General features: G+C 50.7%; 4 protein-coding genes across 4 annotated transcripts; 2 read left to right on the forward strand and 2 right to left on the reverse strand.

Moving 5' to 3' along the window:
• Nucleotides 1-91: 91 nt before the first annotated feature.
• Nucleotides 92-2,547, reverse strand: CPAR01_04256 (galactose oxidase; the record flags this gene model as incomplete). The annotated part of the gene is made up of 5 exons (XM_060488537.1): nt 92-406; nt 457-609; nt 660-942; nt 998-1,582; nt 1,661-2,547. The coding sequence occupies 5 exons, from the start codon at nt 2,545-2,547 to the stop codon at nt 92-94; spliced, it is 2,223 nt and encodes a 740-aa protein (XP_060352743.1).
• A 2,707-nt stretch (nt 2,548-5,254) lies between these two features.
• On the forward strand, nt 5,255-6,427 carry CPAR01_04257 (protocatechuate 3; the record flags this gene model as incomplete). The annotated part of the gene is made up of 3 exons (XM_060488538.1): nt 5,255-5,565; nt 5,625-6,216; nt 6,278-6,427. 3 exons carry the CDS (start codon nt 5,255-5,257, stop codon nt 6,425-6,427), a joined length of 1,053 nt encoding a protein of 350 aa, XP_060352744.1.
• A 1,413-nt stretch (nt 6,428-7,840) lies between these two features.
• CPAR01_04258 (OPT oligopeptide transporter) lies at nt 7,841-10,844 on the forward strand (the record flags this gene model as incomplete). The annotated part of the gene is made up of 13 exons (XM_060488539.1): nt 7,841-8,175; nt 8,228-8,433; nt 8,497-8,570; nt 8,620-8,656; nt 8,708-8,832; nt 8,885-9,133; nt 9,181-9,298; nt 9,365-9,465; nt 9,518-9,633; nt 9,688-9,723; nt 9,795-9,991; nt 10,053-10,162; nt 10,218-10,844. The coding sequence occupies 13 exons, from the start codon at nt 7,841-7,843 to the stop codon at nt 10,842-10,844; spliced, it is 2,331 nt and encodes a 776-aa protein (XP_060352745.1).
• A 200-nt stretch (nt 10,845-11,044) lies between these two features.
• On the reverse strand, nt 11,045-13,108 carry CPAR01_04259 (heterokaryon incompatibility protein; the record flags this gene model as incomplete). The annotated part of the gene is made up of 1 exon (XM_060488540.1): nt 11,045-13,108. The coding sequence occupies one exon, from the start codon at nt 13,106-13,108 to the stop codon at nt 11,045-11,047; it is 2,064 nt and encodes a 687-aa protein (XP_060352746.1).
• Between the last annotated feature and the right edge of the window lie 126 nt (nt 13,109-13,234).

The following is a 13,234-nucleotide window of genomic DNA, read 5'->3' on the forward strand; positions in this document are numbered from 1 at the left end:
AGTAGTGATATGTTCAAACATATGGACGCTATACGGTCAAGCATCGTACTCCTAACTCCCATTGCAGAAATCGAGCGGTTGTTCGCCCTTTTCACACTGCGACTCTGAAAGTCTTAGCAACGCTAGGAACGCCAGCTTCGTTGACAGCAAACAACATCCAGTAGCCAGGGAGTGCGATACCGGCGTCTCCGGGAACAGTCACCGTGTACTGATTATCGTTGGCCTGAGCCTCCAGAGGGCAACGTCTTTGGTCGGTGTTGACCGCGTGAGTCGAAGTGCCCATCCTAATCATCGAGAAGGTGTAGTTCGCCGCCTCATCCATAGTAATAGTGAAGCTGTCGCCGGCCTTGCACTCGGAGATTGAGAGGTCGGAAACGACGGGGCGCTTGGCAAGAGTTTGCCCGTCCTGGAGCCAAGTTAGCATTGTGGTTCACCGTGCAGGCCAACGTTTCTTACAGCTTCAAAGAGATAGGGCGGCGAGAAGAACTGTCCGTCAAAGTGGTTGGCGGTACACCCGTTGCAAAGACCACCACCGCCAGAGAAGATGGTCGCGTCAGGCATCAGAAGGGCTACCGAGTGGTAGTTACGGGGGGTGGTGTGTGACTTGAGCTAGGAGGAAGTCAGCACTGTAGCCTTGCAAGCTTTCGCAATGAACTGACCGTAGTGAACTTCTTGGTAGCAGGATCCCACATTTCGGGGAAAAGTTGCGGGTTGGCGTCGGAGAAGAGTACAGTACGGCTCTGACCACCAACAATGAAGACCTTGCCATCGGGAAGGACGACACCATTGGCGAATCCGCGGTTGTACTTGGCGTTCTCAAGCTTCTCAATCTCAACAGCACCGCCAGCCTCACCGATGGTAAGGACATGGGCGTTGGCGGTTGACGCAACACCGTCGTAGCGAGGAGCACCTCCTACGGTGAGAATCTTTCCGGCAACAGCGCTGAGAGTTTTTGTCAGCGACCAGACTTGGCGATAGGGGGATGGACAGCACTTACTCGTACATGACATTGACACCGCACATGGCATCGTTGTCACTTCCTCGGTTTCCAGCACCCTTGACGCTTCCCGAGTCCCGCGTGGAGTACCAGTTCATCGCCTTGCTAGGGCCGGCCTGGAACACATATCCATCCTTCCACGCGTGAAGCCACGCGTGGCTATCGGCCCGGAAAGAGCCACGGGTATCTTGGGTCAACATGGGCGTCACCGAGCACCCATCGAGCTTCTTCCATTCCTTGCTTACAGTGTCGTAGATTTCACCGTGCTTCCCTTGAGCACCACCACGGAACGAGCCACCGATGGTGAAGACCTTGTTGTCAGAAGTAAGCGTGCTCGACTGGTATCCACGAGGGATCTTCAGGTCGCCAGTGGCAGCCCAAGAATTAGTTTCTTCATCAAAGATACTCGTCTTGGCGGCAGTGGAGCCTCCGCTAACGATGATGTGGCCATCAGCGTCCATGGAGATACCCGGGCAAAACATATCATGCTGGGTGTTTTCGACTAGGGCCTCAGTGACTTCCTTGCTGGACGGGTTGTAAATCGACGTATACGTTTTTCCGTTGCCGGGGAAGGTCCAGCGGTTTCTGGTCGTCGTTAGTTCGTCCACCTTGATCAACAAATCAAACTATCGGCAGTTACGGAAAGGAAAACATAAAACTAACCTCCAACCAGAAGACCACGCCAGCAACTCCCCGGTCTTGGGCAACAAAGCCACGGCAACCGGTACCACCGGGAACTTGACCAGGGCGCTCCATTGTCCGATGCTCTGGAACTGAGAAAAGTCAAGCTGGTACAAGTTGTAATACCCGGCCGCGCCCGTCCCGCCCCCGCAGAATGCGCCCTTGTCGCCCGCGCACGCCGTCTTGCAAAAGCTGCTTCCACTGTTGCCGCGATCGCTCGGCACGTCGCCGCAGAAACAATCCCGCCCGGCGCCGCCGAGACCAAAGTACTTGCTTTGATACAGCCCGCAGTGGTCCTGGCACATTTGCACCGTCATTTGCGCAGAGCGAAGCTTGGGGTACTCGACCAAGGGGTCGCCGCGCGCGGGCATGCGCTGGCACCCAATGTGCTGGGCCTTGGATGGGGACGCCGCGGCCGTCATCATCGTCTCCGGGCCGTAGACATTGACGTAGTTGACGCCGCCGCAGAAAGCGCCGTCGTCGCCGCGGCAAGCGGTGTTGCACTGGCTCAGTGGGGCCACCTGGGTATTTGCGCGCAGGGCGTTGCCACAGATGCAGTCGGTGCCGCGGGAGAGGCCGTACATTTTGGACTTGAACTGGGAGCAGTACGTGCCGCAGGTCGACGGGCTCATCTTGTCGGAGCGGGTGCCCTGCGAGGTGGAGACGTCAGTGGTGCCGGCCTGGTCTGTTGCAATGAGGGCGGTGCCGCGGGTGCGTTCTTGGTAGCAACCCATGTGGACTTGGCCCGAGGGCGCGGGCTCTTCGGCGGGCATTTGATAGACGTTGAGGGTGTTGTCTGCGTCTTGTGCTGATACGAAGAGGGGGAGGAGAAGTGCCGCGAGGGACACTGCTCTCGGTGGGAGCTGCATTGTGAATGAGTGTAGATGATACTAGGAAATAACGAATGACTTGGTCCTAATGGATGACGAATTAGAAAAAAATGGTCTGAAAAGAAATGGAGCTCCTGCTCAGAGTTGCCTGAGTAGGTAGGATGAGAGCGTGATCAGCCACTACATGGGATGTTTGAACGCTTCATATACAAGTTGGACCTACTTAACACCTAGATAATCACGATATCCTCGCGTCGACCGACCTGAACTACCTTTAGGACTCTAGAACAGAACATTAACCTGATTGGTCGCTCACAAAAATCCACAGCGCTGCCGCCGTCGACGGGCACACACAGACATCAGGCCGTGGTCGACATGGGACGGTCGTCGGTCGAGCACCATCTCATCCCCCGTTCCCCGCTTACTACTTCGGGATAGACTGTAAGAGTGACGGTTCTACCATAAGCAAAATCATGAGCGAGTGCCCCAGAGCTGGTGTCCTACGTTGGGAACGGCGAAACTACTTGGCTTTGCTCAGGCAGGCCAGTTTTGGCAAAGCAGAGACGCTGACGATGGTTGATTTGGGTTTAGGTCGCCTGCCAAGAGTTGAAGTGTCATAGCGGGGTCTGGCCTTACTATCCAGTCGAGTTAGACTGACCTTGAGTTTTGAGGAGGCAGAAGTTTTGTGGCTGGACTACAATTATTCTTGTCAAGGCTATTTTGGTTTGCCGATGGGAAAATAGAGAAGCGTCTTTGGCGGGACCCTCATTGGGATGCTTCAGTTCCATTGAGGTCAGATGAGGAACTGGTGTGAATTGAAGCTGGAGGAGACAGAGGAATCATCTTCACGGCATCAGGCCAGCCAAAATTCATTGGTAATCTGTAATAAAGAAGGTTTCTGAGTGCATAAGTCATCACAATTGCAGAGCAGAAACTCTCTTGCGGAAATTCATTTAAGCTTACCTTATCCCACCAAGAACGTGGCCGGTCGCATTTCCGACTCATTACAAAATTGCAGACCCAACTAACCCAAATTAAGTCTAAAAAGAAGGTTGCGACCAGCCAAAGCTGATCACTTCTACCGTGTCTCAGGTCGCTCACTTAGCAAGCTTAGCAGACTTGGCCTTCTAGGCGACCCTTTCTCTCACGGCCCTCTTAATTTCCTGGTTTGTTGGTGGCACTGGCTCTAGAACGATCTGGGGAAGGAAGTCTCGACTTTAGGGAGGTAAATGATCCTCGTTCTTTTCCGTGATGCATCATGTCTATGATCAAGGTTTTCTCCGAATTCATCTAATGTGCTTGAGTTTGTTAGGTCTGACGATCGGAGTGAATGTGTACATGCAGTTTGGGACGGTTCGTCTGTTGGGGGTTGCATGTCTGAGCGGGCCCAGCGGGTTGAAGGTAACTTTCCGCTGAGCTCTTGACCGTGTGTCGACCAGGAAACAGGAGAGAGGACGTCCACCATCCTCAAGACTTTTTGATGGGAGTCGGCATTCTTTTCTTGAATGTGAAAGTCCTCATGCATTTCTTGGTCGACTCTGTATTAGTCAATCGTTTCGACATCCCACTTCGCGACGCCCACCTCCCTGAACATGACGCGTTAAGGAGGTGGGAGCCGTGATGCGCCACAAGTAGTCCACACTACGTCACTAGCAGTCCATGTAGCATACCTACTCCAGAGGATCAAAATAGTTCATCGCCCATGCGTGATATTGACGGGTGCATTTCATGGCCATCTCTTCGTAAGCATTCTTCTCCTTTAATATCAATATACCTGACCCGCCCCTTCGAAGATGACGGCTTCCACGACTTCGGGCTCGACGATTCATGTTTGTTCTGAACGTACTCGACGCGGTCAACCCAAACTCGTGCCCGGTGAGGCATAATAACCAAGTAACAATTTCGATAGATAGCGCGCAGAGCCAATCCAGCCATGCTCGTTCTCAATTCATCAAGTTTCAAGGGTTCTTTCAGGGTTACAGTTGCTCTCTCGTCCCGATTCCTAGTCCTCTAAGTTCTAGAACCTCTGTGTTGAAAAATACAGTGTTTGGTAATTACTTCTTCCGCAAGCTCGGGCAAAGTCCGAAGTTCCAGAAGATTTGCAGTTCATTACATCGAAACCCGATATGGTGGTCGCCGAGAACTTGCCTAAACGGGTAAAGATGGAGATATTCCGCGATTCTACGCGTATGCCGGTGCACAGCCGCCACGGAAAGGAGGCGAAGATCCTTAATACACGTTATAAAACCAACATGCTAAAGAGCTCAGCCCTAAATTGAATACCAGCTCTACACCAGTACCCATCATTCTGTCTTACGACCAATAGTATGTACGAGTGCAAGCTAGAAATTCAGCGGGTAGTCCGTAGCCAAGACCTCGGCATCCGTGGCGACTGCGGTCGCTATGCTCCTCTTTAGAGCCTCAACTCCACAAACTCTCCCACTTCCCGGCCGACAACGTAGATGTGGACGTCAGCAGCGCAAGGGGCCGTTCCAATCAAAGCCTTTGCAACGTAAGCCATTAAGGAGAACTTGATTAGCGGATGGCTACAGAACCCCGAGCAATGCTAAAAGTGGTGATGGACAATAGAATATGGAAATAATCGAGCGAAGGCATTGTCGTATAAGAGATGATGGAATCCTCGGAAGAAGATGCGGAGTTTAGGACCTCACTCTCATCGCACAGTCTAAACACGACTTGACTCTCATTCATCAGAAACCCGCGCTTTACTATACCCATCTTCAACATGCTGTTCACCGACCTGTTCCTCTTTGCCTTGGCCGCAGGGACTACCCTCGCTCACCCAGAGAAGCTCACTGCCGAACAGGCAAAGCATGAAGCAAAGCTCATTGGCCGAAGCACCGACAAGTGCGCCGCGGCGATTGAGAAGCGCAAGGCAGAAATGTTTGCGAAGCGAGCGGCTCGTCTGCAAACCCGCCGAATTCAAAACGGTCATGTCGATACCCGAGACCTGATGTCCCGGAACTCGCTGCAGTACACCACCATCCAGAACGACACTTGCGTCCTGGCCCCTGACACCGTCTGGGGACCCTATGGGTTAGTCAACTACGACGGGTTCGATTTTGAGGTTGATGTGGGGACTGACTTTGCGACAGCGTCGATGGAGAAATTCATCGTCACGATCTGCGTGAGACGCAGGGAGGTATCGACTTCTATCTCGACATGGGCGTGATCGACATTGAGACATGCGAACCCCTCGTCGGCACAGCCCTCACGATTTGGAACTGCAACGCAACCGGCTCGTACTCCTCTTTCACCGGAATCGACCCCAACACCGCAGAGCTCCTGGACAACTGGTCTAAAAGGACGGACGGCACCACCGACGACGAGACGTTCCTGCGCGGGATCCAGACGACCGACCAGAACGGTGTCGTGGAGTTCCTCACGAAATTCCCCGGATACTACATCACCAGAACGACTCATATTCACGTCACTGCCCAGACAAACATTGCGAACGGCACGTCCTACTCCGCGAGCAAGGTGCAGCACATCGGACAGCTTTTCTTTGAGGAGGACCTCCTGAGCCAAGTGTATGCTGTCAGCCCGTACAGTGAGCACCTTACGACGTTGAACCGTACTACCAACGAGGAGGACTCGCTGTACTCTGACGCCAGCGCCGACGGGTACAGTGCTGTCATCAGCGTCAGCCAGTTGACTGACAACATTGAGGATGGTCTCGTTGGATATGTGAGTGGATGACTTGCCAAATGAAAGCGAAGTCCAAAAATGTGCTAATGTGAAGTGATAGATTACGATTGGTGTCAACTCGACTGCCGATGGACTGGCCATCACCGGAGGTGGTGTCAACCCTCAGGGATACCTTCCTACTGTTAGTGTGGATGACGCGAAGTTGGCCCAGGCAACCGCAGTCGATAGGGCTGATGGCTACACGTCTTAGACATGTTCTATATTGATCATGTCGTTCAATGTAACATCTGCTGGAACCACTTGTAGATGCACAGAAGCTGCTTTAAGTTGAGAAACATAGATACCCAAGCATATATAGAGAGATTCAGGTTGGCACTTTTACGCATTGTCCATCTAGTTGTGAACGATCACGCAGAATTCGAGGTCTACAATATTCAATTCCGTGAGTTAATTCACCGCACGAGATATTCCTGCCGCAAGACAATGATCCTTCGAGGCGTGGCCTCTCTTTACCATTAATGGAACGTTCGAAGAGACTTAGTTCTGAGTTACACAGACCTCTATCGATTTTGAGCAATGGTGTATGGTCGCTATACATCTTGGAGCGATACTTGACCACAGGTTTTTGGCTACAACATCGCTTCTCCCCAACTGTAGCTGGACTTTCAGGCTTTGATATAGGACCACGACCTCAATCATATCGAAGCACGAGATCATGGGGCAAGCTGCCGACGGACATTTGCAGGCAGGAGTGGGATTAAGCTATCTATGGCTATCTTCTTCGCCATTGTTCACAACGTCTCAGTAGATCACGTTACATTGAAGATGCATTAGACGCTATCGGATCTCGTCCGATGGTCTCACTTGACAAGCTATCTTCACGTTGCAAAGGTCGTTCTAACAGCAGGTGATGAAGGAACGATATCTAACCGCAGAACTACAGCAAGACTAACCCATGCGCCAAGGGCGGGAGACCGGGCGTACTGCCTCGAAAGTCAGAACTGCCCGCGCTACCACGTCTTCAAGGTTATGTTCTCAGTGGCTGCATACGTCTGCGATGCGTTCTTATCAAACCTGGGGAGGAGGTGTCGGGTCTCCTCCGCTTCCACTGGTCGATCTCGACATACTCCACCTGCATTGCGCCTTGATAACGCGATCAGATAATGCAGGCCTCGCATGCAGCATCAACATCTTTCATCCATTCCTCTTATTCCCGATGCCGGTCGGTAGAATCACCAGGGTGTATTAGCCGACGCTAGACCACCTGCAACCAACATCACCTCCAACGTCTGCTGGGATTAGTTTGTACCCTTGTGGCAAGTAGCATGCTCAAGGGAATCACTGGTCTAGAAGGTACCGTTTCAAGTTTTGTAGGATAGTCCTCCGTGTAGTCTATCCCGAATTTAGATTAACCTCCAATAAGACTTGGGAAACTTCCAATAAAAGGCGTCGATAAGCTATTCCCGACTGGAAGAGGGTTTGCATTACCGAGGTGGCAACGCAACAACGCTGTTCGCAAGCACATCACGAAGATCCGCAATTGCATGCTGCTCCCTCCCTGTGAACAATCGGCGGGGGTTTGATCGCTTTACTTATACTTGTCGCAAGCGTCACATTGCGAACCCTACTTACATTTCGAGTTCCGTGATACCAGCATCTAACCATGTCTCAACCACGTGACGAAAAGGATAATGCCCTTCTGAACGACTCAAAAGAGTCAACCAACCCGAAGGTTGTTGTTGATTCTGTTTTCGAGACGTCGGAAAAGGTATTTCTTGGAGGTATCGACGATGGCTCAGACGGACCCAAGAGAGGGTCCACCGAAGACTCAGAGCCTGAGTACGACTTCAAATCTGAAGAGTTCGTTAATATCCCAGAGCTTGTACGCAACGTTGTCGGATTCGAAGACGACCCCACTTTGCCAGTGCTCACCTTCCGCGCAATCCTTCTTTCTGCGATCTTTTGCACAACCGGAAGTATTGTTTCGCAGCTTTCATAGTAAAGTGCCCATCTTTGTTATGCAGCCTAGTGTGTTACTGATAACAAACAGTTTTCGAACTACAACAGCTCCATTCCCTGTATTCTTCGTCATTTTAGCCTCTGCTCCGCTTGGTCGGCTATTGGCACGTATTCTACCTGCTTATACGGTGCCCCTCGGACGCTTTTCCTTCTCCCTCAACCCTGGGCCATTCTCCATCAAAGAACATGCAATTATCGGTATTGCTGCCAACGCGGGCAGTCAAGGCCAGTGGGCAAGTACGTTACTTATGACGAATTCCGCCGCGCCCTCCTCCAGCTCCAACTAATATCAATGGATAGCTTACCTGCCAACCAATGCAGCACTGTATTACGGCATCACAATGAATCCAGCTGTTGCACTCTTTTTTGGATGGGTGAGATTGAACGATCATGACTTGAAGTTTGAACACTAAGAGCAATCAGGGTGCCTCTCTACTGGGGTTTTCATTCGCCGCAATGGGTAAGACCAAATCACCCTGTGCTGTTGATGATACTCTCTGACAAGCCAAAGTTCGGAAAATTCTGATTGATGATCCCGAATTCATCTTCCCTTTGTCTCTTCAACAGGTTACATTGTATAGGAGCATGCAAGGGAAGTCTGAGTTACACAAAAGCGTTTCCCAGAAACAGATGAGAGTGAGTAAAGAATCGTCAGCCAATCCTGTACCATGTTAACAATATCATCAAGGTGTTCTGGTGGATTCTATTGGGCACATTTCTCTGGCAATTTCTCCCCGAGTACCTTTTTCCTTTCGTCGCTGCTCTTGCTCCTCTATGCTGGTTCGCGAGTCGAAATCACACTGTCAACTTCCTCGGCGCCGGCCGTGGAGGGATTGGGCTCCTCAACATCACGCTCAATTGGTCTAACATCACCTCCACCGTCATTACTTATCCTTACAGTGTTCAAGTGACTATCTTCGTTGGCTTTGTTATCACAGTAGGTTCTGTGCCTCTTTGAAATGTTCTGTACTTACTATTCACAAGACATGGATTTTGATTCCCGTTGCTTATTTTGGCAACTTATGGGGGTCTCCTACGTACGACATCATGTCGAATGGTGTGTTCCAAAAGAACGGCTCCTCTTATCCATTTGAATCTTTAAGTAAGGCAGCAATCAATTGAGAGTCATGTAAACGATTCGTTGTGAGTGCTGACAGCTAGGATCTAGTCTACACGGACTCGAGCGGTGTTCAGCATGTCAATGAAACAGCTTACCACGAGGTTGGTCTGGCGTACTCTGGGGCTCAGTACACATGGGAAATCTTCATGGTGAGTGACCTTTCGAGTATTGTTTGCATACAAAACTGTTAATCCAACAAAGTGGTACGCATCGTACATTTCCTCCTTCGTTTGGTGTGGCCTATTCCTGGGCCCCAAAGTAGTCAAGATCTGGAAAGCAAGAAAAGCAGAGGGAGAGTATCATCAAGATAGGTTGAGGTTGGTTAATCATATCCAGATGCTTAGAGCTATTTGCTGACTTTAGTTATTTAGTCGTATCATCCAACAGTATCCGAGCCTCACTCTCTGGTAAGTTCATATCCCTCGGGACTCTACACGCAAGATATCCAGTAAAATTTTGGCTAAACACCATCAATAAGGGAATGGGTTTTGTTGACCATTATTCCCATTGGAATTTTGCTCGTTATTGTCGCCACAAAGTCTGTTTGGATGCCGACTTGGACATACTTCGTCGCTCTGGGTTTTGGCGGCGCTGCTATGCTGCCCATGAGTCTGGTTTATGCGATGTCTGGATATTCGATCAAGGTTGGGTTCTTCAATGAACTTATCTACGGCTGTTAGTCCAAGGGTATTATAACATGGTGTGTCAAGGCACATGTGGCTGACGGCGGCTATAGACATGATCGACGCGAAGGGCTCGTCGCGCCATCCCCTTGGCCAGCTAGCCTATCGCATTATTTCTGGCAACGTCTGGTACGATGCTCGTATTGTTCTAGAAGACCAAAAGGTAAGTGTTCTTCTCAATAACTACTTGATCAAAGGGACGCTAACACGAAACCTAGATTGGGCACTACCTCCATCTTCCTCCACGAGACGTGATTGGGGTCCAAATCATCGCAAATATGATAGCTCTCCCTATCAACTACGGCGTCATGCGTAGGGTCATTGCATCCAAGTTTGACTACGTGAGCGGTCGAGTCGCGGATCCTCAAGGACAATGGACTGGCCAAGAGTTCAAGAGCTACAATACCGCCGGTATCCAGTATGCACTTGTCGGGCCAAAGAAGCTCTTCGCATCCTCCTTCTTCAAGCCTGTACTCTACGGCTTCCCTGCTGGCGCGATAGCACCGATCATTATCTGGCTTCTTCACAAGAAGTTTCCAAAAGCCCGTTTCGACCTTTGGAACTCCACGATCTTCTTTGCTAGCGCGGCAACTTTCCACGGAAATCTTAGCACTGGGCCCTTTACAACTTTCCTTGTCGGGACCTTCTTCAACTTCTACCTCTACCGTTATCGTCGCGCTTTCTGGAACAAATGGGCATATATCAGTGGCGCAGCTTTGGACACTGGCTTCAATGCTAACCTCTTGTTCATCTTCGTTTTCCTTGGTACAACCGGAGCAGTAATGGCGCACTGGTGGGGAAATAATGCGGAAAATATTGAGAGGTGCTTTGCCTTAAAGGGCTAGTTCAAAGGCACAGAAAGAAAGACTTGATACTCAAGACTCTATGAAGCTACAGCAAAAGCAATCAGGTCTTACCCTCGGCCTCAACTGGAGATGCGGCTCGGTAATGCAAACACCTCAAGCTAGCAGGACACTAATTGAAGCTGAATAAGGTACCAAATACGCGTAATGAACTAGGGTAAAATCTGAAGTTCATTCCTTATCTAGCTTATTCGGATTTCTGTCAGTTCGCAGCCATTGACACCCACTGCAGTCTTCATCTCCCCACACATGAGGCCATCCACAAAGCACTGTGAAATGACTTGCCATTGGCCATTGTTCTGTCGCATGACAATGGGCGCTGAGCAGCCCGGTATAATAAATATCGAGTCTCCCTTCCGAATTTGCTGAAGAATTGCGGTGCCAAAAAGCCCCTTTACTGTGGTGAAGACCGGATATACGATTCCAATATGCTTGTCAAGTGATTCCAAGAAAGGCTTGGGGTCCACGCAATCTCCAACATCTTGCACCCGAGGGAAGAAGGACTTGAATTGCCGACCCCAAGGTTGGAAATTGTCATTGACCTGCTTGCGAAACTGTGTCAAGTCGTTGAGATTGGCGTGTTTGAGAACTTTGCCCCATCCACGCTTTTCCAGCGCCAGGATGTCTGGGTTGTCGGGGCTCAGGCTCTCAAGCCAAGGAATATCGAGAATTGTTGTTCCTGAATCGCAGTTGTAGGTTGCAGCTCGATGAAGGGTCCGTACGATTGCCGCCTTGGGATCGTTCGGCATCTTAACAGATGCTGGCTGAACGGCATCTTGCCAGACACCGAGACCACCGTGTTTCCAACCCAAGAAAGGAGCCAAGCCTTCGACCACATCAACGAGATATCCGCTAGTGGTAAGAACCTTCCCGTCATTTTCCAACCTGAACTTGGCTTTCTGTCCCCAACTGGCATTACAGTCTGTTCCCCAGAGATAAGGATCCCATGGAGATGTCAAATCTGGCACCCAGGAAGGAAGCTTCAGAGTAGATTCCGTCGTCCCAGTCAGCACTATGTCGAAAGATTCGAAGCCAGTGATAAGCGCGCTGGCAAAATCCGAGAACACATCTTCTACCTTCTTCGTATAGTCCGGCTCGATCAATTTGGCCACATATTCCGGTATCATCCCCATTAATCCGTACAGACGATCTCTCAAGTCGAGTGAGCCTGCCATCCTCCCAATCATCAAGAGCAGTCCAAGGTCGTCTTGATCTTGCCTACGTTCTTCATTGGTCTGAGCTCGACCGCGGCGAACACGCTCTTGAGACGCATTTACTAACTCCACCAACTTCAAGATTCGCCACACTTTCTCACGAGCCCTTACAGCGCCATGGATGTTCGTGACACCTTGGAGAAAGTTATGAAACGGTACCAAGCCCATGCGGAACGTCCCGAAAAGAATAGAAGGGTTGAAGGGACCCAGGCATTTCTCCTGAATTACCCAAATCCGAGACCAGTATGTCTTCTTGACAACTACATCGATGGCCCTGCGTATGGTTTCTTTCTTCTCTGGGTCCGTCATTGCTACTTCCAACACCTCAGATGCTGCAGCTTTGTCTTGTGACTTGACTATCAGTTCGTGGAGCTGAGCCATGTCGGAAATAGAGTCGTTGGGTATATCGCCTAGCCAGATGGAGACAATGAGCGCTCTTCCATAGATTTGACGCATGCGCTTCACTTGACGATTGCGCTCGGCCAGGTCCCTCTGGTTGATGCAGATTGCATCGGCCCAGGTTTTCAGACCATCAATATAATCTGGATCTGAGGACAAGGCTCGCAGAGCTGCTTCTAAGCTTTGACCGACAAGCACAACCTGGCCATTCATGATGATCGGCACTTTCACAGTCTGGTCCCCCCAAGTGTAGCTCAGGGCTCCGTAGTCACCCCATGAAAATCGATGATAGCGATGATGCGCACGTGGCCTCTCGAACGGTGAGCTTACTCTTGTCGGGCTCAATGACCGATATCGCTCATTCGAGAACCGTCGCCATCGCTCATCGCTGTTTCTCCGAGACAGCTGCGGCGTTTGTGACGACCAAGCTCTATAGTCTGGCAGATGTGCGTCGAGTGAGACGTGCTCAATAGTACAATGGACAAGGCCATGCCATTCATGTGGCTCATCCCGAAGCTTGGCAAGAGGTGGTCGTTCAATTGTCTGTAGGTTGAGGACCCGGATCTCGTTCCGGTCTTCGTTGAGCGGGTAGTAACTGAATGTGGTAGTTTCTGTTGATCTCTGAGTTGCCATTGTGAGAGAAAGAGGGCTGGCAACTACGCATCCTTCACTCGCCCCAGACGCGGTCTTTGCGGTATTTAGCCTTGGCTCGCGCTACCGGGGGGCACGATTAGATGTGATTTGTTGATTCGCTCCCCA

The sequence above is a fragment of the Colletotrichum paranaense genome (assembly GCF_030867605.1).
Source record: "Colletotrichum paranaense strain IMI 384185 chromosome Unknown Scaffold_3.1, whole genome shotgun sequence".
NCBI classification, from domain to species: Eukaryota; Fungi; Ascomycota; class Sordariomycetes; order Glomerellales; family Glomerellaceae; genus Colletotrichum; species Colletotrichum paranaense.